Raw genomic sequence first — 22038 nt, 5'->3', positions numbered from 1 at the left:
GCAGGGGGCGGCCCGGCCTGGGAAGGAGTGAGGGGGCCGCCGGCCGAGGAGCTCGGCGCTGCGCTTCGCCACACGTCAGGCTCCGGGGCTGTGGGGACCGTTGGCTCGGCTGCACCCGCGGGAGGCAGAGGCTCACCGCTCTCTCCTCCTCACGTCACCCTCAGCCCCGCGGAGGCGACGACACCGGGGCGGGGCTGGCGGCGAAGCCCGCCTCGAGGGGGCGGGGTCTACCGGGGCGGGACTGGTGGGCGGGGCTCCAGGCCTGACGCCCCTCCCTCGTCAGTAGCCTAGCGCCCCTGCAGCACCTATAGGAACCCGAAGAGGGGCATGGGAACCACCTGGTCGCAGTTCTTAGGTTGCAGATTAGCGGTAGCTGCTGCTGCTGTCGCTGCTGTGGCACAGAAAGTAAATACACCGCAGTGTGCCATTGAGCTTTTGAGGAATTGTCCTAGAGCCTGGCCAAGCAACCCGATTTTGGAGTTTGTGTTTACGTTACCCTTGTTCCTAAAGGCCGTTTATAATTTCTCTTGTGATTATAATATGGTCTAACATTCCTGATATGTCTAAAGTCATTATATATATGCATTCACATGTAATTCAAAGGTGACCTATAAGCATTGCGTATGCACAGTTTAGGACTTAACTCTCCACACAGTCCTATCAGTGAATTAGTTACATTTATCACATCTAATGTTAAGAGGTTTGTTATTTAGGCATAGGCTGATTGACACACAGCAAGTGTGATTTGAAATTACATCTTTTCAATAATTCCTATTGCTTCCTACAGTCAATGCTGGGGGAAAATCTGAACTCTGTGTTTAGGGTTTAGATTTTTAAGACATGGAATAAATTTACTTAGGAATATCTTAAATTTGAAGGGAATACTTCCTCTCCCATTCAGGTTGCTTTGTTCTCAACCAATATTTTAATTTCCTAATTTTTAAAATCAACATTCTCTTTAGATGTTCTCTAAAAGGCCTTAGGAGATTCCAAAGACACCTTCTCAAGCATTTTTCTCTATGTTTACTTTAAAATAGCCTCTAGAATCATTCTGTTTTTCGTTTCTAGACAATCTCCCTATTATTCTGTAATACAGTACCAAGTTTATGTATTTTGTGAAATTTCCAGGTGACTCATGGTGAGTCCAGTGGAAACACAAAAATGCATACATTTTATCGATCCACAAATGTTCAGTCAGTAGCAGAACTCTAACCCTGGCCTATCCAAAATTTCACTGTTTGAAGTTAAAGAATTCAAATGATTCACAGCCCTATACACAGGTTCTTTATTCAAAGAACTGCCATGGGGCCTGGATTAATTTCTAAGATTTGGAGGAATTCCAACCCACTGTGGTCGAAATCTTAGGAGAGCTTCTAAAGCGTGAGAGTCTACCTCCGGCAACCTGGTGTTACACTTCAGGTTTTTGGATTGTCTCAGTTACAGACTATCTTCTTTTTTCTTATTCTCTAGTAAACTGCTTGACCAGCACAAACTGGATCATTCAAAATCACTTACACATTTTGCATGTAAAATATGAAGACCAGTGTAGTGATATTTTGTTTGTGTTTTAACAAATAAAACTTGCCTGAAGATCAGAGTGCAAAGCTAAACCACTAGAGGCCAGGGAGTGATGGTGCGTGCCTTTAATCCCAGAACTAAGGAGACAGACACTGGAATCTCTGTTAGTTCAAGGCCACCCTGGGCTACGTGAGATTGAATCTGTCTAGAAGAGAAACAGAGTTCCCACAAAGGTGATCCCGGCACTTGGGTAGTGGAGACAGGAGTGATCTGGCTAGTCAGAGAGAGGAATATAAGGCGGGAGGAGACAGGATCTCAATGCAGTCTGAGGACATGATCATCCCTCCATCTGAGTATTGGTAGTCTTTGTAAAAGGTCTCTCAAGTGGCTGGCTGCACTGCTTCTGTGATCTCTTAGCTTTCACCCCCTAATATCTGACTCAGGTTTTATTTATTAAGTCTGATTAGAATTCGTGCTACAGACCAGGAATGGAGTTATGATGAACAACTGAATGCAAAACTCAGAAGTAATATTACTTCAAGCCACTCCCTCAAGTCACAGGTATAAAAAAAAAATCCCAAATCAAGAGAAGGGAAATTACATCTAGCCCTACAAATAAGGTAGATCCTACACATATTTTTTTAATTTTTTTTATTGATAAAAGGAGAATAAAGAAAAGAAAAAAAAACAAATTTCCACCTCCTCCCAGCCTCCCATTTCCCTCCCCCTCCTCCCACTCTTCTCCCCCTCCTCCCACTCTTCTCCCCCTCCTCCCACCCCTCTCCCCTTCCCCCCACTCCTCTCCCCCTCCCTCTCCAGTCCAAAGAGCAGTCAGGGTTCCCTGCCCTGTGGTAAGTCCTAGGTCCTCCCCCCTCCGTCCATATCTAGGAAGGTGAACATCCAGACTGGCTAGGCTCCCACCAAGCCAGCACATTGCGTAGGATCAAATCCACGTGCCATTGTCCTTGGCGTCTCATCAGCCCTCATTGTTCGCCATGTTCAGAGAGTCCAGTAATATTTTTCAACGTCGTCCTCCCCGTACTGATCTAGGGCCACCTCTGCCTGTTTCTTTCTCACAGGGCCTGCTAGGCTCTATTTGCATTTGTTTCCCTGCTGAGCACAGCCCAAAACAAAGCCCCTTGCCTAACTACCCAAATAATCTCCCCTCAGCTCCCAAGTCCCACTGCAGCACATCCTCCTGCTTCTTCCATCCATTATCACTACTCCTTTCTTGCTTTATTTACTACTATTTCTTTGTTGACTGATTGTCACCACTAGAATTTAGGTCAAAAGACTGTCTATTTTTTTTTCTTAACTGAATCCCAAGAATCTCATGTAGTATTTGAACACTGGAGACAATAAATTTGTGCTACTGAATTTTACTCATTCAAATGATTTCATCACAAACTAAATGTGTAATAGTCATGCAGGTAGTCGCTAATGAAATTCTTCATATGAGGGCTGGTGAGATGGCTCAGCGAATAAAAGTGCTGTTTGTGAAAACTTGAAGACCTTGGTTTTTGCTTTTGATGATTTTTCAAGACCGGGTTTCTCAGTGTTGCCCTGGTTGTCCTGGAACTTGCTCCTTAGACCAGGTTGGCCTATGGATTTGCCCGCCTCTGCCTCGCAAGTGCTGGGTGGGATTAAAGGTGTGCACCACCACCTCCTGGTTAAAACCTGAGTTTATTCCCATAAAGGTGTTAGGGAAAACAGACTCCACAAATCTGTCTTCTGGCCTCCACATGTATAATGCATGCATGTCCATCAACACACATCACCCACACACACACACACAATGATAAAAACAGTACAATTTTGAATTTTAATTTTTCTTTTTTAAAAAATTTATTTTTTGTTTTATGTGCATTGGTGTTTTGCCTGCATGCCTGTCTGTGTAAAGATGCCGGATCCTCTGGAACTGGAGTTACAGACAGTTGTGAACTGCCATGTAGGTGCTGGGAATTGAACCAGAGCCCTCTGGGAGAGCAGTGGGTGCTCTTAACTATTGAGGCATCTTTCCAGCCCCTTAATTTTTTTCTTATATGAAAGAAGAAGAAACCTGACCTCCAAAGAAGTAAGTTTTTGTATTTCTTCATTTAGGTGTTGTATTCTTTTGTGGTAAATAAGTTTATAACAGACCAATATTGAAGGCTCTATAGATTTCTTTAAATAAAATGAATACACAAATACGCATTCTACATACACAGCATTTTATTAAATATACTTTGTGAGAAAAAGAATGCCTTAAAGTACTAAATTCCATGTCAATCAGATTATCTTAGTAAATATGATGGTGAAAAAAAATCAGAGAAGCATGATTTAAATATTCTCAGAAGAGCAAAAGCCTACTTACATCTTCATATAAGAAAACAATCATCAAAATATAAAAGGCAAAGAAATCTCTTGTAGAAGAATATATTTAAGAACTCCACCTATTAGTATTTCATTTAAAAAAGTCTACCCTAAAGACACAGACATTCTCACCCTTAACATAAATGCTTTGACCAGGGGAGGAGGAAGATGTAGACAACTCATTCGCACAGAGAAAAGCGAAGCACTTCTGCCTCACAGTAGGAGAGCTCACTGGCACTAAAGTGGAAGGTGGGAGCGTATTTCTGGCTTCCACTATGAGCCACAGAATTTCTCTACTGCTAAAAATTCTGGGGGAAAGAGGTTTCAAGTTTTAACTCTTCCTAAGGAACACAAACCTTTAACATCTCCAGGTTACACAGGGCTGTGAGAAACACGAAACTATGATGGACATTAGCTGTTATGTGCTTTCTACTGAGGTTATCTGGTGGACATATTCTAATTATGTCGGCTTCATTACAACTAGTAATGAAACTAGCAAGTGTAATGCGATGCTAACAGGATAGTATCGATGTCAGTTGGGATGGTCTATCCAGTGTTTGGCTGCAAGTATTTGAAAGGAATTAGGTGAAAAAAATAACTATACACACATTCATAATTAATATTTGTAAAAGATATCTTCACATATCAGATCTCATACATCTTCTAGGGGCAAAATAAATACTTAACGGCTAGCTGACCGCTTAATACATACCATTTGAGAAAATCTGGGCAGTTCAGATGCTATAGGGAAAAACATATATGTAGCATCTTACCAACATGCAGTATTGCACTACATGTCAGAAAGAATGCTATATTATCAAACTAGGACATGTAAAATAGCAATGCAATTACAATCAAACTTTAAGTAAAAAGTTCCTACAACTTATGCAAGAGAGTGAACCTTGAGGTCTATTCAAGAATTAGTTTTCATATTAAAAAAGTTTTATGTTGGTGATCCATATTTACCCCTTTAAATTTATATGTGAGATAGAAATTTACAGCAAGGTTACAGTTTTAGACCCCTTTACAGAGGTAAAAAAGGATTGAGTTGGACTATGACTTTAGGTACATTTGTGATCAAAATTAAATAACACTTCAAAAGAATCCAAACACATTTAATAGCAGAACCTGACAAAACAGATCTATTTTGAGCTATGAAAAAGAATGATTAGTCTTATTTTGTAAGACCTTTAGGAAATAAAATAATTTAATTTTGAAATAGCAGCTTGATAAGATGTTCCTGTCTTGGTATTGATTGTTAAAGTAATCAAAAAGATTGAGAAATTCTAACTAGCATGGACAAAATGTTATTCATTACTGAATACAGAACTATTTTGAGCATACAGATACTCTGATTTTATAGCCACTACAATTCAAAATTCTGTAAACTGAGACATTCGGTGTGTTTAATGTGGCAGATGATAGTAAATGCTTCATTATTTTATTCTGTTCAGTCCTTTTCCCATGAGGCAGGCAAACACTGTCATGACCATCTTTGGTTTTACTTCTACGAGGTCATCAGGTAATGCATATATCCGGGCACCAATCTTCCGAGCAACTGAAATGGCATATCTTGAAAAGAGAAGAAAGACACCTTGGCATTTGTTGTCCACCATGTTTTAACTTCATACATTTTAAACAGAAGAATTCTTTTTTTTTTACGAGATTAACTTTTACAAAAAGATTAAGGATGTGATTTTTTTAAAAATCATATTCCGCATACGAATTGTACTTTAAAAGATAAAAACATCCCTGTAAGTATTTTAGGTTATGACTGTGAGAAGATCAACGTGGTCTGATATAAACTTACTTAGCGTTGTTCAGTTTGTCCTCATCAGTAAGGTTTTCTCTCTTGATCATTTCTGGGCGAACTGCATTTGGTGCAATGGCGTCTATTAAATCTAAGACAGGCAAACTTGTACTAATGGATTTATCCTAGGAAATAAAGAAAACATACATGAACATCTTACCTTTAATTTTCACAAATGCCAGCTTCTGGTCACAGTCATATAACTGAAACCAACCTATAAATTTTCTTTGTACTTAATATTAAACTTTTCTGCAAACAACACATATAACAGATTATTTAAATTAAGATTTTCCTTCAGTCTTAATGTAAATTATAGCATATAGAGTTGCCCCATACCTGAATATAGTTCCTACTTTTGCCAACTGAAGCATCTATTCTGTGAAAAATAATTTTGAAACGGAGTTGATGTGTTTTAAATTAATAATTTTATATTTTGTGGATCATGAATTCCTAAGACTTGGGTCAGTATTTTCAGAAAGAGAATCAAATAGTGACAGGAACCTCACATTTACAAAGATGGCGTTCTTGGTGATTTAAGTGTTTTGTCTTTATATTGTAATCTTACATGACAGAAACAAATGAACTATACCCTCTTTTAACTATGAAGTACTTAAGTCCAAAAGATCAAATGCTAACACAGCCAATAAACATGAAGTATTTGAATATGACAGTAGAATATTAATACCCAAGATGTTTCATTTTCTAGTTACTTCCAGAATGAATTAAAAATGGACAATCACTTTAGGGGATAGACTATTGTAGTTAAAATATAAAATCTGAACTGATTCTGTAACTTGCCTGCTGATGGGAAAATGATCTGTTGTTCTAAGCTTGAATAATGACCTCAATTGCTTGCCTACCCAACACTGGCTCACGCCTTACCTCTCTCTGTTCTAACAGAACTCATATTTTTGCTGTGTCCATACCTTAATGTGGACATGAGCTTCAAGGAAAGCTCTGGCCATCCAGTGCTCTAGGAATGAACCTGAATTGCAAGTAGGTCATGCATTTGAAACAAACTTTATGTGTAAAGAATACAAAACCAGATATACAATGTATCTGTGTATTAAAAATTCATAGAGGAGGGCTGGAGAGATGGCTGAGCAGTTAAAGAGCTGCACTTCCAAGGGACCTGGATTCAGTTCCCAGCACCCATGTGGTGGCTCACAACTATCTTTAACTCCAGTGCCGAGGGATCTAAGCCCTCTGCTGACCTCCACAGACACTAGGCATGCACACAGTGCACAGACTTACGCATACGCACAACACCCACAATTATAAATAATTGACAGGGAAGGGATAATTAAGAAAAAAAGTATCTAAAAAAGCCCTTGTGGAGGGGCAGTAAGAAAACGGAAAGCCCCAGTATAAGACGAACAGAGCAGTTCTAGCGCCACAGTGATTTTACCTGAGCCTCAGTTAATTAGGCTTTCAGAAATCAACAACCTTTCCTGAATGTGAATGTGAATGAACCTCTGTCCTAACCAGCACTAGAACTGAGAGGAGAATCAGCTTAGGGGTATAGTTGGCAGGTTGATGGCAAAGCAGTCATGGGTGGTGCAGGGAACTACAGGCTCAAATACTCCTGAAGACTGACCAACCTCTGCCTGTCTGCTATTGTCCTCAGCACCTTTCTCTTTAAACCGGTTTGCATTCTTCTACCTGAGCTCTGGGATGGGAGTGCCACAGAATTCTTGGCCATTATTGTAAGGAACAATGATTCCCCCCCCCCTCCTATTTTTGTGTTTTACTGTGGGGGAAGTTTTTACTGAATTCAATAAAAAGTTTAAGTTTCTAAAGATTTTATCAGATCCTTAAATAATATTTCCAAGAAAACAGACCTATCTTCTAACTCCCCTGACTTGTACATTATCATCGAAAGACATTTTATTATTGCAAAGGGGTAGAGGATATTGTGAAAATCCCTAGTTCCATATACATTACAGAACTTTTCCTTTAAGTTAAACATAAAGAAATTAAATAAGGAGAAAATTTCTAGAATCTTAAAAGAGAATGAAACCTAGAGGTTAGCCTGATTTCCAAGACAGCATCTCTTTCCTTTGTTTTGTTACTCTATTTTATTATTCTTCTCGTTGTTTTTAAGAATAAAAGTGGCAACAACAGTGATGTAACCAAGAGAGTCTTCTAAAAGATTCAACAGGAATGTTAATGGCACATCTGATGCCCTTTACAGACAGGCAGTGCCATTAATACAGCGAGCCCCATTTCCTGAGCCCTCCCTGCACGCCAGACATGCGTAAGTCTTTTTCTGTTTGTTAACTTATTTAGTTTTACGATAATCTTGGAAGACAGATATTATCTCCATCTTAGACTTGGGGGAAACCAAAACACAGAGAAATTAATATTATAACTTGTCCAAGAACAATTGAGTACTCGGGTGCTAAATGAAGAATCACATATTAGGTCAATTTCGTTTACCCATAGACGTAACCCGGCTACTAGTGCAAGCTGCCAAGGTTTCTGAGAAGCAGGTGTCTTTGTGCACTGCCATCTCTTTAGCTGATCTACACAGTACTGCCGACACCTCAAACTGCAATGCTCCTTTTCTTACTTATGTCCTTTCCTGAACAGTGAGTTTCTTTGAGGTAGCCATGGTAACAAGGCACCTGACACAGTGAGCTTTGATATTACAGAATGAATAAGTAATATGTAGTCACACAGGTTACAAGTCTGAGGCAAGAGTTCAACCCAGGGCCATCCAACTACAAAGTTTGGTTTTGAAGCTGCAAGTAGACAGATCTTGATAAAAAAAAAAAAAAAGCTGATTCTCTTTAAAGGTGTATGGCGCGGACAAGTTATTTAACTTCCCGAATGTCCCAGTTTTGCTCCTAGAGTTGGTAAATGTGAAGTCTGCTTAGCATAATGACTACCAGTCTCTAAAAACGGCAATTACAATTGTTATTACTTGCTGATGTGCTACTTCTCCGTCTTCTTAGAGAGGGACAATTCTTTACAAATAAAAGGGTTAAATATATATTTTCTAACATGCCTAATTATAGCATGTCTTGAATGTGGTGAATTCAGGCTTTTCTTTCTGAAACAATTACCTTTTTCACATTATGCCTTTTACTCAGTGTTCCCGATTTAGAACCACTTTCTCGTTGATCTTGAATTAATCTGCTCTGTACAATGTGCTTTAGAAACCATCCTCTCAATGTTGCCTCTAATCAAGATGGCTGCTCCTAGCTTGTTAGCTCCCTATGTTGTCCACCAGTTCAACCTGTCCTCCAGCTGATGTTCAAATCAACTTGCGGGGTTTTGTTTTGTTTTTAGTTTTTAAATGTTTATTATGCTGAGTTACTTAAGGCCATTTTCATGAGGTGTATGCACTTCGAGCCTATATACCACCATCAAATCTGTTTTCTCTGTCCGCTCCTCACTGCCTATTGAGTTAGAAAGATCAACCAGACTGTACACTTGAGAAAATCAGTTCTATGACTTGAATTTTATGATCTGCTCCATAGTAGAATTACATCCATTCTACAGCTTTGTCTTTAATATAAATAATGGACACTGAGGGGGTAAATAAACTTCTTACACTTTCTGGATTTTTCTTAGCTAGAAAAGCTATATACTTTATATCAATAAATATTCCTGTCTCTAAACGTTTCTTCTTTGTATTTGGTAATTTATTTACACACATACACACATTTGCTTGCTACCAGGGTCGAACCTAGAACCTTATGCAATCTACCATTCTTATTTTTAATAAATATACAAGTAAGTGTAACTTTGGCATTATAATTTCAGAGATGACCAATTACAGAATTTTATAATATACCACATTCCTATTTACATTTTAAAATTGTATTTTGTATCTAAAACAGGGAGAGAAATCAGACTAAAAGTTACAAACAATAGTGCTATCGGCTCCAAGATACAAAAGAAGAGAAAAATATGTACTTGAATTAGGACCCAGGGAACATATTTCCCAAGATCTATTCTGTTAAAACCATTGGAAGCATTGGTCTTTATAAAGTGACTTAATTTACCAATGTATGATATTTCTGTTACTCTCAAATACTGTTAAACATACAGAGCAAAGGCAAAGAAAGGAATAAAGATGGGTAGGTGTCTTTTAAAATAGCTTAGGGTTTCATTTATTGGCACTTTGTTTTCAAAAACAGAAATTGCTGGGCTTTTTTCTAAACATATAATAAAAGTCACAAACATAAGGGTCACTGAATGAATATGCTCAAGCAAACATGCTTATTTGTAGCTAATACCAGCTTGCATGCAACAGCAGAACACAATGGAAATGCATGGAAATTAGTGGGTATGTTGGTGCGGATTACATTCTCCGTGCTGTATGAATCGTCCACAAATGCGCAGAAGAAAGTGTTAAGTGCATTATGAAACCGGATGACAAGAATCGTGTTTCCTACCAAGAATCGTGTTTCCTACCAGTTTTCTCAATCCCCACTTGCATCGCCTTGGCTGGCTCTGTATGGCTTGGAAATGAGGCCAGTGTGATTCAGACCCTGCTGCTAGGGAGCACAAAACATTACAGGCCTATATGAACAACCAACACACTGAAGCTTCTTTTTCACTTGACAACTGGAGTTTTGGCTCAATTCTATTTTTGACATCAGATTACCATGTTAAATGCACTAACCTGCATCTATATTCAATAGATAAACCAATAGAAAATATAAGAATTCAAATTATTCCGAGTTTACACAGCCCAGATAATTACTACGCCCAAATCCCTGGGTTATATGTTTCTGAACCTCACTAATATAATTCTCATTAAACATCCCTTCAGTTAACTTAGGTATTAACTTTTAAAAGTTCTTGTTACCTTGAAGTTGGAAATAGAAGTGCTCTTGTTTGCATTTTTGAGAGTCTGATTGACCCATTTAATAATGATATCATCGTTGACTTTTTCTCCTTCCCCAAGATCTGATAACACATTCAGTGTGTATCTGCAACAGAAACGATATGAACTTGAGACAAGGGGATGGAATTTGTTTTCACATAATTTATATCAGCATTTAAGAAATAGCCAGGTGTGGTGGTTTTCACCTATAACCCCAACACTTGAACGGCTGAAGCTAAAGGATCGCAAGTTCCTGTCTCCAAAATTTAAATTTCTTATTTTAGTCTGGCATTTGCACTTAATTACATTCAAAAGTTACAAAGCTCACTAATCAAAACAGAACACTGCCAGATAGTATTTTAAAAATTTAAAATAATTCCTTCCAAAGGCAACGAAGAATGAAGACCTGAGCCTTTACCTCCTCATCAGCTGCCAGACCAGTGCCAGAGTAAGGGTTGCGTTCCCTTCGTTTAAGTCCTGCCCACCAATGCCAACCAACGAGAATTTGGCCTCATTTTTCCCAAGCTCTACTGCATAGTTACAGTTCTCAATCTGTAAGTAAGCAAAACTGTTAGTATTTAAGAAACAAAACAACAGGTTTGAAGAATATTCCCAGACTATGCCAGCCTAGCCCAACCACCGGAGAAGTAACAGCAATGACACTATGTGACCAAATGTTATTTTTTAACGACCAAGTGAAACAATTACACCCAATTTACAGGAAAGTGATCAAAACAACAAAGGGGGCTGGAGAGATGATTCAGAGGTTAAAAGCACTGGCTGCTCTTCCAGAGGACCTGAGTTCAATTCCCAGCAATCTAAAATTAAATCTGGTGCCCTCTTCTGGCCTGCAGGCATACACGCAGGCAGAATACTGTATACATAATAAATAAATCTTTAAAAACAACAACAACGTGATTCTGAAAATGGATGAATTTAATCCCAGCATTTGGAAGGCAGAGGCAGAGACAGGCAGATCTCTGAGTTTGAGGCCAGCCTGGACTACAGAGTGAGTTCCAGGACAGGCCCCAAAAGTTACAGAGAGAAACCCCATCTCGATTAAAAAAAAAATGGCTGAACAGTGCTAGCCCCCCTCCAACTTGAATACAGACTATATAGTTTCTTAGAAAGTCTATGGCTATATTCCACAGAGAAATCCTTTCTCAAAAAACCAAAAAGTACTAGTCTCCCCTTCAATTTGACTACAGTTTATTTGAAAGCCTATGGATGTGTTCTCTGAAATTCAGGTCCTTGCCCACTTGATTCTGCAAAGGCCTTGTCTGGGATGTAGCTGCTGTGCAGGAGTCTCCTCCTAGAAAAGACATTCTACCTTGGAGGGAAATTTCTTCAGCCACAATGTGTTCTAAAGGGAGGCGAAACATTCCATCTTGCAGGGAAGCTCCTTAAAATTCAGTAAGGATGCTGAGACTCAGCATCGGAGTAGCTAACCTGCTTAGAAGAGTCTGAGCCCAGCTGAGCCACTGGAAATGGATTTTCCACCCTACTAAGCTGCCTGCAGGCTGTGCAGTGTGCTCCAGGTTCCCAGCTTTCATTAGCTGTCTGTCACCCAGTATTTCTGCTCCTGTAAGTGACCCCTCACTCCATACTCTTTTATAAGGCACCCCAATAAAACTCACTGGCTCACCAATTTGGACTTTGGAGGGATCCTCACTTTGGTCTGTCATCAGTTCTCTATCTGGAGTGGGAAGATGCTGGCTTGCTAAAGTCACCCCAGGAACAAGTCACACGACAGTTCAGTGGTAGAGTAATTTCTCCATATGTATGAGATTCTTGGGTTCCCAAGACCCACAAAACATAATTAAAAAATCTTAACTATACGAGCCAATTATCTGGTCCTTATTAGCTTCCGCAGAGTCAGAGCTATGTTGTGCTTAGTTCTTACGTGTTTTCTTTTGTTATGCATAGTATCAATTTCCTATAAAAAGTGTTCAGTATAAATCCCTATAGCTGGGCGGTGGTGGCTCACGCCTTTAATCCCAGCACTTTAGAGGCAGAGGCAGGCGGATCTCTGTGAGTTCAACACCAGCCTGGTCTACAGAGCAAGTTCCAGGATAGGCTCCAAAACTACACAGAGAAACCCTGTCTCTTCACAGCAACAGAACATAACTAAGACAAACGCCAAGTAAATCATTTCCCCACCGACTTACTCATTTCTAGTCATGGAAACCCAGTTGGGTCCTTTCTAAATGTGTGTTTAGGTGCAGTCTCTACAGAGGCTTCTGTCAGTCATCACCTGTATCGGAGGTACGCTTTTTATGTTTTTCACTGTTTTCCTCTGTGTGTTCATAGTTGTGTGTAGGTATGTGTGTGCAGGTGATACAAATGTGGCATATGCATGCCACAGCACTAATGCAGAGGTCAGAGGGCAACCCCAGGCATCAGTCCTCATCTCCACCTTGTTACTCTGCTGCATAACCTCAAGCTTTAGGCGATTCTCCTGCCTCACTCCCACTTCCCTATAGGAGCACTGGGGTTATAGACACTGCTGCTACATGTCCAATTTTTTTTCTTTTTTTTTTTTTTTTTTTTTTTTTGGTTTTTCGAGACAGGGTTTCTCTGTGGTTTTGGAGCCTGTCCTGGAACTAGCTCTTGTAGACCAGGCTGGTCTCGAACTCACAGAGATCCGCCTGCCTCTGCCTCCCAAGTGCTGGGATTAAAGGCGTGCGCCACCACCGCCCGACCTACATGTCCAATTTTTATGTGAACTCTTGGGATTTGAACTCAAGTCCTAACACTTGTAAAAAGAACTTTTCCCACAAAACCATCAATGCAACTCCCTGCCCCCCCCCGCCAGGTACTTCTGCACTGATGAAATTGTAAGCTCTAAAATCCCCCCCTTTAGTATTTGGGGGTTTTGTCACATACATGTAGTGTCTGCAGAAGCCAGAAGAGTGCATGGGATCTTCTGAAACTAGAATTACACATGGTTATGAGCCACCATGTGGGTGCTAGGAATTGAACCCAGGTCCTCTGGAAGAGCAGTCAGTGCTCTTGACTGCTGAGCCATTTCTCCAGCCCCAAGTCTTAAAGTTTTATTACACAAGTAGGAAGAAAAGGTGTTTACTAAATACATCTTGGAAAAAATATTAATTGAGAAGAAGAGTATAATTAGTTTTCTTTCCCAAGTCAGTCAAGACTCCATTCAAAACAGTTAAGTCAGAGGTGCAATCACACCACACACACACACTATAATTTTTTATTAAAAAATTTAAACAATTTTAGTACTCATAGTTAATTATCCCTGCTTAGCATATTTAGTAGAAATAAGACTATGGGGATGTATATAATGGCAATAAGTGAAATGAATTTCTAGTTTATGAAATAACGTGTTACAGAATGAATAGGAAGAGAAATCAGTGAGGATGAAAGGGAAACCTTTCCAGTTAATGACAGTCACAGCTCTGTGTGAAATGTGTTCCAGTAAAGGGAGATTCTGAGGAGAGATGATGGTAAGAGGGAGATGGGGATGCTAGTGTAGAGCCCAAGATGATGCTGATACAACCAGCAATGACTAGGAAACCCCAAATTAGTGCTACCATCCAGGAGAGCATGTGGTCTATCTGGGGTAACATCTGCCTTTCAGTTTGGTACACAGCACCATACACAGCTTTTGACATAGGTTTTGGGGGCTGAGTTCAGGTTATTAAGTCTGCACAGTCAGCACTTTCCCACTGGAATCGTCTTCCCAGCCTGACTTTCTAGTTTCTCGTAAGATTGCTAAGCTGAAATTATAAAAGGTCAAAGGATTTTATTAAATATTCCTAGCCGGGCGGTGGTGGCACACGCCTTTAATCCCAGCACTCGGGAGGCAGAGGCAAGCGGATCTCTGTGTTCGAGGCCAGCCTGGTCTAGAAGAGCTAGTTCCAGGACAGGAACCAAAAAAGCTACGGAGAAACCCTGTCTCGAAAATAAAAAAATATATATATTCCTGTTATATATTATTAAAGTGATTTTAGAAGTGCCATAAAAATGAACACTTTTTCTAAGGTTTCATTTCTCAGCAACATACTTCCCCACCACTATCCATTGCCTTCGGCCTCCACCCCTGTTCTAGTTTCCCTGTGACAAAATTCAATCAGTTTCTGGATTCTGACTCAAATACAGCCTCCAACATGAAGCCAGTTGGATGGGAGAACGTGTGGCCCTTTTCTCTTTAGAGCCCACAGTGCCCATTTCGCTCACAGTCACAGGCATCTTATCAGCATCACCTCTGGGGCACCTCCTAAGCAGCAGCTCCAGGGCTCGAGCTTTTCTTCTGTGCACCATGCCATGCATGCAGTAAGAAATCAGAATACATCTCGTGAATAAACGAACGAGGACGCAGGGAAGACTGAGCGAGTAGTGGCGATTATAGCAAAAGAGGGCACTGGGGCTGCACTCAATAACAGAAGCACCAAAACTTGTTAAAGATGAAAACAGTGTATGAAGTCTCGGACTGGAAGCACTGCCTTCATCTGTCCAAACACTTGGTAGTAACTGAGTTTATAAAGAACCCGTTACGCTTCGTGCATCTTGAGGTGAAATAAATCTATAGGCACAAACCACACACCAATCTTTACGAACCGACATCCTGGGCTTCACATCAGAGAAACAACAGCAGAGCTCCAGTCATGCCTCTCACCTTCTTCATGTTCCCTCCGAGAGCAGGGTACGGAGGCTTGTTGACATGGCTCCAGTTGACTGGCACGCGGATCATCTCATAGAGCTGGAAGATCACCAAGGCATCTGTAAGGTCACTAGATCAGGAAGGAAATGCACATAAGAAAGGGAAAACCGTCAGTTACTACGAATGTCCTACAGAGGGATACGTGTCTTTAAACACACACGAGTCATCTAAAGCTAATAAATGACAAGGCTTTCGTTTCACCTCAAACTTTCAACCTAAGGATCTGTCCGACGTTTTCATGTTTACAAAGCATTTGCACACGTGTGTACACTATTACACATGCACACATTCAAAGAGGTATGATAAAGACTATTGGGTCAACTATCCTACTATGAATTCCTGGGCTGCCCGCGGATATGTTAAATTTGGTCAGAAAATACAATATAAAAAGTTCTACAAGATACACTAAGTATTTAAAAGCAAGTGTCAGGCCACTCATATAGTTTGATCTCAGCTTTATGCATATGTAAGAACTGCTGAGGGCGATCACTTGTGAGCAGGAAAAAGGGAATGAGAGGGAACAAGGGGAATTGCATGTTTTATTTTATTCTATACAGTTACATTGTTTGAGACTTACACAATAGAATGAGTTCATGTGTTATATATTATGATTTCTTAAAACTTTAAAAATAGTTATAGGAAAATTATAGCTATTCAGTGGATAGCTGTTCCTGTTCAATAATAAAAGTTAGGAGGAAGGATTTTACAAGGAAGTAGGAGTTCTGAATTTAAGAATACTAAAGAACACTGTTACTTTGGATTCAGGAAAATACAGTCTCCAAAAGGTTAAAGTCTGTCGAGTCTGTTTCAGCTCTTGGTGTGAAGGAAATAAAGCAGGATCAATGCGGTAAGTAGCAGTCCGGGAAGGAATGTGTGCCTGTTTTCCTCCAATAGGTTATCCACTAGCCATGTTCTGCTAAGGTTCATATCAGAGTTACTTTTCCTTCTCTGGGCACACACCAAGCGGCAGTGAATGAGTGAAGCCAGGCTTTGTGCTAAGCGATGGAGACATCTCATATACAGCTATTAAGGTCTGACTAGCACATGAGCATTTTGTGTGCAAAAAGACATCACTAAAGTCGTTGCAAGTACTGGGGTTTCACCTACTTTTCTTTCTTTCTTTTACTTTAAATGCACTCACCCTCCTTCTTATTTACTATGGTATTATTATTATTATTATTATTATTATTATTATGATTCATGTTCTGCACATTCAAAACCTGAGGCTCAGAGACCTGAATAATTTCCAAGGTGTTCACAATAAATTCTAGAACCAAATGGTGGTAGAAAAGTTCCAGGACTGATAGTTCCAGAAATATATTTAACAGCTTATTTAAAGAAAAGAATGTTTAGTTAAATCAGCATTATAGTCAGTCTAGTTGCTTTGGAATCAACTGAGTGTATTATAGGTTGAGAATTAAATGCTGAGGTTGGGTTAGGAATATAACCAGACCCGAATTCACAGACACAGGCTGTTGCCTGCTGTTTTTCTATTTCCAAGGGTTCCTTTTAAGATTATGTTACTTTGAAGATCTTCTAAAAGTGAGCTATATCTTTCTCAAGAAAAAAAAATGCATATGCCTTGATGCCTTTACTAATATCAAGAAGGATAAAGGGGCTGGAGAGATGGCTCAGTGATCCTAAGTTCAATTCCCAGTATCCACATGGTGGCTCACAGCCATCTATAATGAGATTTGGTGCCTTCCTCTGGCATGCAGGTGTACACGCAAGCAGAACATTGTATACATAGTAAATAAATGAAAAAAGAAGGATATCACAATAATAATCAAACATCTTTTAACTAAAAATTTGGTCAATTCTCTTCTTTCAACCATTGAGAACTTTAGTGTCCTCGAAATTTGACTTAATCCTTTTTAAATGTGTGTGCATGTGTGCACACGCATGCAAATACATGGTTTATGTATGGGAAATGTGTACATATTCACGTACACATGACCACCTGAGGGCATTAGGTGTTGTTTCTCAAGAGCTGTCCATCTCACTGGTCTGGCATTCACCAAATCACCTACCAATAGTGACCTGCCTCCTTTTGGCCTCTGTGGGTACTGCACACACCTAATACCCGACAAAAATGCAGATAAGACAAACAAACATACTCAGAAAATAAAAATAAGTACACCTCAATTTTAAAAAACGTTTAACCATTAATACTAAAAAAATACATGTTCACTGTTAGAAAATAAGTCCAACTCATATTAAAATGATATTCTCTATTCTTACTACTTGGACTTGTATAATTTGATATGAACTTATCAAGACTTTCTATAAGAATCATTTACAAATTTACATATAGTCAATTTGAAACTAAACCAAATTATACTTCGACTGATTGCTAATTTATTCTCAATAACAAACTATAGATATCTTTTAAATGAATTCATAAATATATAATTACACCTCTCTCCAATGCTGGAGTTTTAGCTGCCTTGCTCCTATAACAAAAGCGCTACTCTAATTGCTACGTCTCTTCATCCAGCCGGAAATTCTAGACTTGTGTTTTTAAATGTCTATTAAAATAATAGTTACTAAAAGAATGCTGATTTCAATTTTAATTAACATTTTAATAAACAGCAAGAAGCAGAAATCCTTAGCTAGGACCAGCAAGTTGTTCTGGTAGAAGTGCTTGCTGTGCAAGCCTGGTGACTCAGGTTTAGCCCAGGTCAAGGTAGATGGAGATAAAGAATTCTAAAAGGTTATTCTCCAACCTCCACGTACACACCGTGGTATGTGTGCACCCCACCATGCAATAATGAAAAATATAATTTTAAAAAAGTTTATGGTGAATGCGTTTTCTGCTAAAAATTAATCTTTAGTTTACATATTCAATTCCTTCTTGAAGATGTTTCTTGGGTATTTAAATTATTGATATATTAAGTTAGATTTTTTATTAAAAATGTTGAAAGTGAGATTGTTTAGCTTGTATTTTTGTCTAGGCTATATTCTTTTATGTGTGTTTATGTGTGTTCCAGTAAAACTTTATTTGTAAACACTGAGATATAAAATTTCATATATCACAAATACCATCTGACTCAAAAGGCCTTTCAATTGTAGGAATCCGTTGTTGCTCTCAAATATATACATATATATTTAAATATATATTAATATTTATATTTAATATATTTATTAAAAATTTGGCCTGCAAGCTATAGATTGACATCTCTGCTTAGAATATAAGCCCCGTGGGATTCATAGTTCATCAATGTATCCCAATTGTATGAGAGTTTCTGGAAGAGAAAGAAAAGCCCTTTATATACCTGAGGGCTGAAGGACAGGAGACCAGCTATATACACGGTGCTAGCTGAACATATCTCAAACATGGCCCACCTTGTTTTGGAGAACCAGGAAAAGTATAGGAACAAGAAACAAAGGGAAGACACTGGTAGTGATAGGCCATCCAAGGACTGGTGGAGAAGAGTCCCTAGACCTCAAGGTAGCCGTCTGCCTCTAGCCCCAAAACCTTCTCTGACCTTTGTCAGATAGGCTAGATTCTTAACCTCTGAGCCATCTCTCCACCCCCATCAAAGCTATATTCTATAATAAAGAGAAAAGAAACACTTTCTCTTACCCATGTTTAAAAAGACACATTGTTACCACTAGCAGAAAGCATAGGACATAATTTAATAAATATTTTTATAGCCCTTTTAATGTACACTTGCTATGACAAAATCAGAGCTACTATATTATCTCATTATGCCATTTCTGAATGTATGCTCGAAGGATTCTAAGTTAGCATACCACAGAGATGCTTATACATTCATGTCTATTGCTGTATTATTCATCTAAGATATGAACCATCTCAGATGTCTACCAGCAGAAGGATAAATAAGCTACATTTGATCCATCCATGTAGTGTAATTTTATTCAGCTTTAAAGAAGAATAAGACTGGGCCATTCAGGGCTAGGGATGTAACAGTGGTAAAAATGCTTGCCACTCATGTACAAAGCCCTGGGCTCAATCCTCAGAATAACAACAAAATTTAAAAGTTTACCTTGCATGAAATTAGAAAAAATAGATGCAAATGGAAATTGTTATTCTCCATGAAATAAGTCAGACTCAGGAAGACACATTGCATATTTCTCTCATATGCAGGACCTAGACTTAATCTATACACGGATATATGTGTAGGACATGAACATAGAAAAGGGATGATGGGAAAAGAGGAAAAGATCTAAAAAGGGGGATCTGCAGAGAATGAAGCAGGTCTCGCAAAAGTGGGAGGAGGATGGACAGACAGTGGTAAGGAAAAACAGCGATGTATAATGATACGTTTCTGGGAAAATAAAATGAATTTAAAAAAATTTTAAAGACTTAGACAAATTAAAATGATTATCCAGAGAAATGAGGAAAATCTTACGTGAAAATTACAGGATAAATAAGGCATAAAAATAAATGAAAAACTATGAGTTATAGTAAAAATAGTGACATATAGATGAGAAAATGTATTAGATATTATTGCTGTTCTAATCCTTAGTGCTGAAATATAATTTTCTTTTTCTTTTTTGATTATTTTGAGACAGGGTTTCTTTATGTAGCCTTAGCTGTCCTGGAACTTGATCAGGCTGGCCTTGAACTCACAGAGATCTGCCTGCCTCTGCCTCCCCAGTGCTGGCATAAAGGCATATACCACCAACGCCTGGAATGAAATAATTTCTTATTTTTGTGATCAACAACTATAAAAATGCGGAAATTTACTCTTTATACTATAATCAAGCATTATTATCATCACATTGTCTTTTTACATAACACTAAAACCAAACAAACAAAACAGATTGCCCATTCCCAGCATTCCAAATGTTGGCTAAATTCTTGTGGTTTGAGAAAACCTCCTCATGAAAACATACCTAGAAGGGAAACTGAAATTAGATTATGATGCTAAGGTTGAAGCATAGGCAGCCATTTTACCTGTACAAATGGTTGATGTATGGGTTGACCCCCAGGGAATTCATCCAGTTCCTGAATGTCCTCTCCTCCTTGCTCTCTCCTAGGGTAGAAGAAAGCCCACACTGATGACTCGGGCCAAAGTAACTAAGAACTATTCTTAAAGCATCCTGGAGGGGTAAACTGGCCACTTTGTCTGACGTAATTTCTTTAAGGGGAAAATGTTCCTCATCCCAACTATCTAGGAAGCCTCCGTTTGTTCTCTTTCCCCTTATCTGAGGTCTGTGAACTACTGAGCCCTGGGGTTTTCTGTCCAGGGATGCAGCAGATAGTATAAAAACAATAAGGTAGCATAAAATTATGACCTGGTTTGGCCAAATACAAAGCCAGACTTTTAGCGTGCAAAGTAACAAACAGCCGAGTAAACAGACCAGAAAATTCGACCTTTCCCAAATGCAGCATTTCGACATTTGGGCAGATTACAGCTAGACAAGAACCTTCCTGGGCACACAAATCTAAACTTTACATATAATGAACGGGAGAGATTTCAGGTGATGCAAAAAACATGCAGTGAGGAGTATCAACATTCTTCAGCTTTCTGCGTTACTTTAGATTGCTACTGCCGAAAACTCACAAGGAACACAGACCACCACAGCATTCCATTTTATTCTGAGACATTTCATCATCACTGCGAATTACTGGACCCCAGTGAGCACCTCAAGGGGATAACTCAGCGTTACTTCTGGGTACTTCTGTTTAGCCTGTCTCCCTGGGCGTACCACCATCTCTTTAAAAAGCATGAATGTGGTATGCACAACTCGGGGAGAGATGTGAGCTCTCCCTGCCATATTCGCCTTACAGAATCTACTGCCAGCACATGGCTCAAAATAACTGCATCTTGTCTTATTCTTTGAGAAAGCGGGAGGACGATAAAAACAACTTAGATTGTATTGTATCAGCAAACTCCCTGAAGTTAAAACCTTTATACTTCTTAAAACATTCATTCATCTCATCACTTCTAATGCCCAGGCCAGTTAGGTCACTCTAGACTTACATGAGAGACTTACAGTGCCATTTGGAACAGAAATCTATAAGCACTGAGTCTCCAGGATTCATTCTTAGTCCTCTCTATGGTCACCTTTATTAAGTACTACAGAGTATGAATCTAAATATTCACAAAGGACTAAATATTCATACAATCTAAAGGATTCTGTTTATTTCCATCAAATATTCGGTAAATAAACCGCTCACCCTATTTCCAACTTTCAATAAAATCTTCAATGCTATTACCTAACAGTTATCAGAATCTATGTAATCTAGTTTTATTAACCAAATAAGTTCTTGCTAAAATTCTATCCCCTCTAATCTCAAAAAATAACTGATCATTCTGTCATGTCTGCTACACTGCTTTATAATAAACAATCTACGTGGGAAAACTTTTATTAAAAGAGCCAACTCAAACAAGGGCTGCAGATTACATCCCTGACCGGCTTCCAGCATGACATAAACCTAAGCACATCATGTTCACTGCTTGACAACCTGGAGTCGCCTTCTTTGCTTCTTTCTTTAACTTTCTGATACCAAATCAAAACACATTTCCCCCTAGTAACTATGAAATTTTTACGTTGTTTCTAGTTAGGAAAGTCCAAATTACATTTTTAAATTATAAAAGATGGACTGTCACAATTTTTGATTAAGATACTCAGTCTATTGAGACTGTTGATAGAATAGTTATTTGAAAAGACATTAAACTTACATTTACTATTTAAGTTTTAGACATTTGTATTTTTTCTATTCTTAACTAATTGTGTTGTTTTGATTTTTAACGCACGGAAAGTAAACAGATTTTCTAAGTGAGCATTTATTTACCTAGGGCCACTTAAGTCACCTTGGTAAGTAGATGCTCAAAGCCAGAAGCACTATGCATTTGT

At 38.9% G+C, this 22038-nt stretch overlaps 1 protein-coding gene across 1 annotated transcript in view; it reads right to left on the bottom strand.

Moving 5' to 3' along the window:
* Positions 1 to 3711: 3711 nt before the first annotated feature.
* The window catches only part of Pls1 (plastin 1), a 90326-nt gene continuing 71999 nt past the window's right edge, over positions 3712 to 22038 (bottom strand). Inside the window, exons 11-16 of the mRNA XM_075964969.1 lie at positions 20132 to 20210; positions 15163 to 15277; positions 10939 to 11072; positions 10503 to 10626; positions 5681 to 5805; positions 3712 to 5442 (exon numbers count right to left, since the gene is read on the bottom strand). Of these exons, the coding sequence (XP_075821084.1) occupies positions 5307 to 5442; positions 5681 to 5805; positions 10503 to 10626; positions 10939 to 11072; positions 15163 to 15277; positions 20132 to 20210 (713 nt within the window). The 3' untranslated portion in view covers positions 3712 to 5306. The remainder of the gene's footprint in view (positions 5443 to 5680; positions 5806 to 10502; positions 10627 to 10938; positions 11073 to 15162; positions 15278 to 20131; positions 20211 to 22038) is intronic.

Source organism: Microtus pennsylvanicus, chromosome 3, assembly GCF_037038515.1.
Source record: "Microtus pennsylvanicus isolate mMicPen1 chromosome 3, mMicPen1.hap1, whole genome shotgun sequence".
In the NCBI taxonomy this organism is placed as follows: Eukaryota; Metazoa; Chordata; class Mammalia; order Rodentia; family Cricetidae; genus Microtus; species Microtus pennsylvanicus.
The sequence above is the reverse complement of the archived record's forward strand: the minus strand, read 5'-3'. Positions and strand labels throughout refer to the sequence as shown.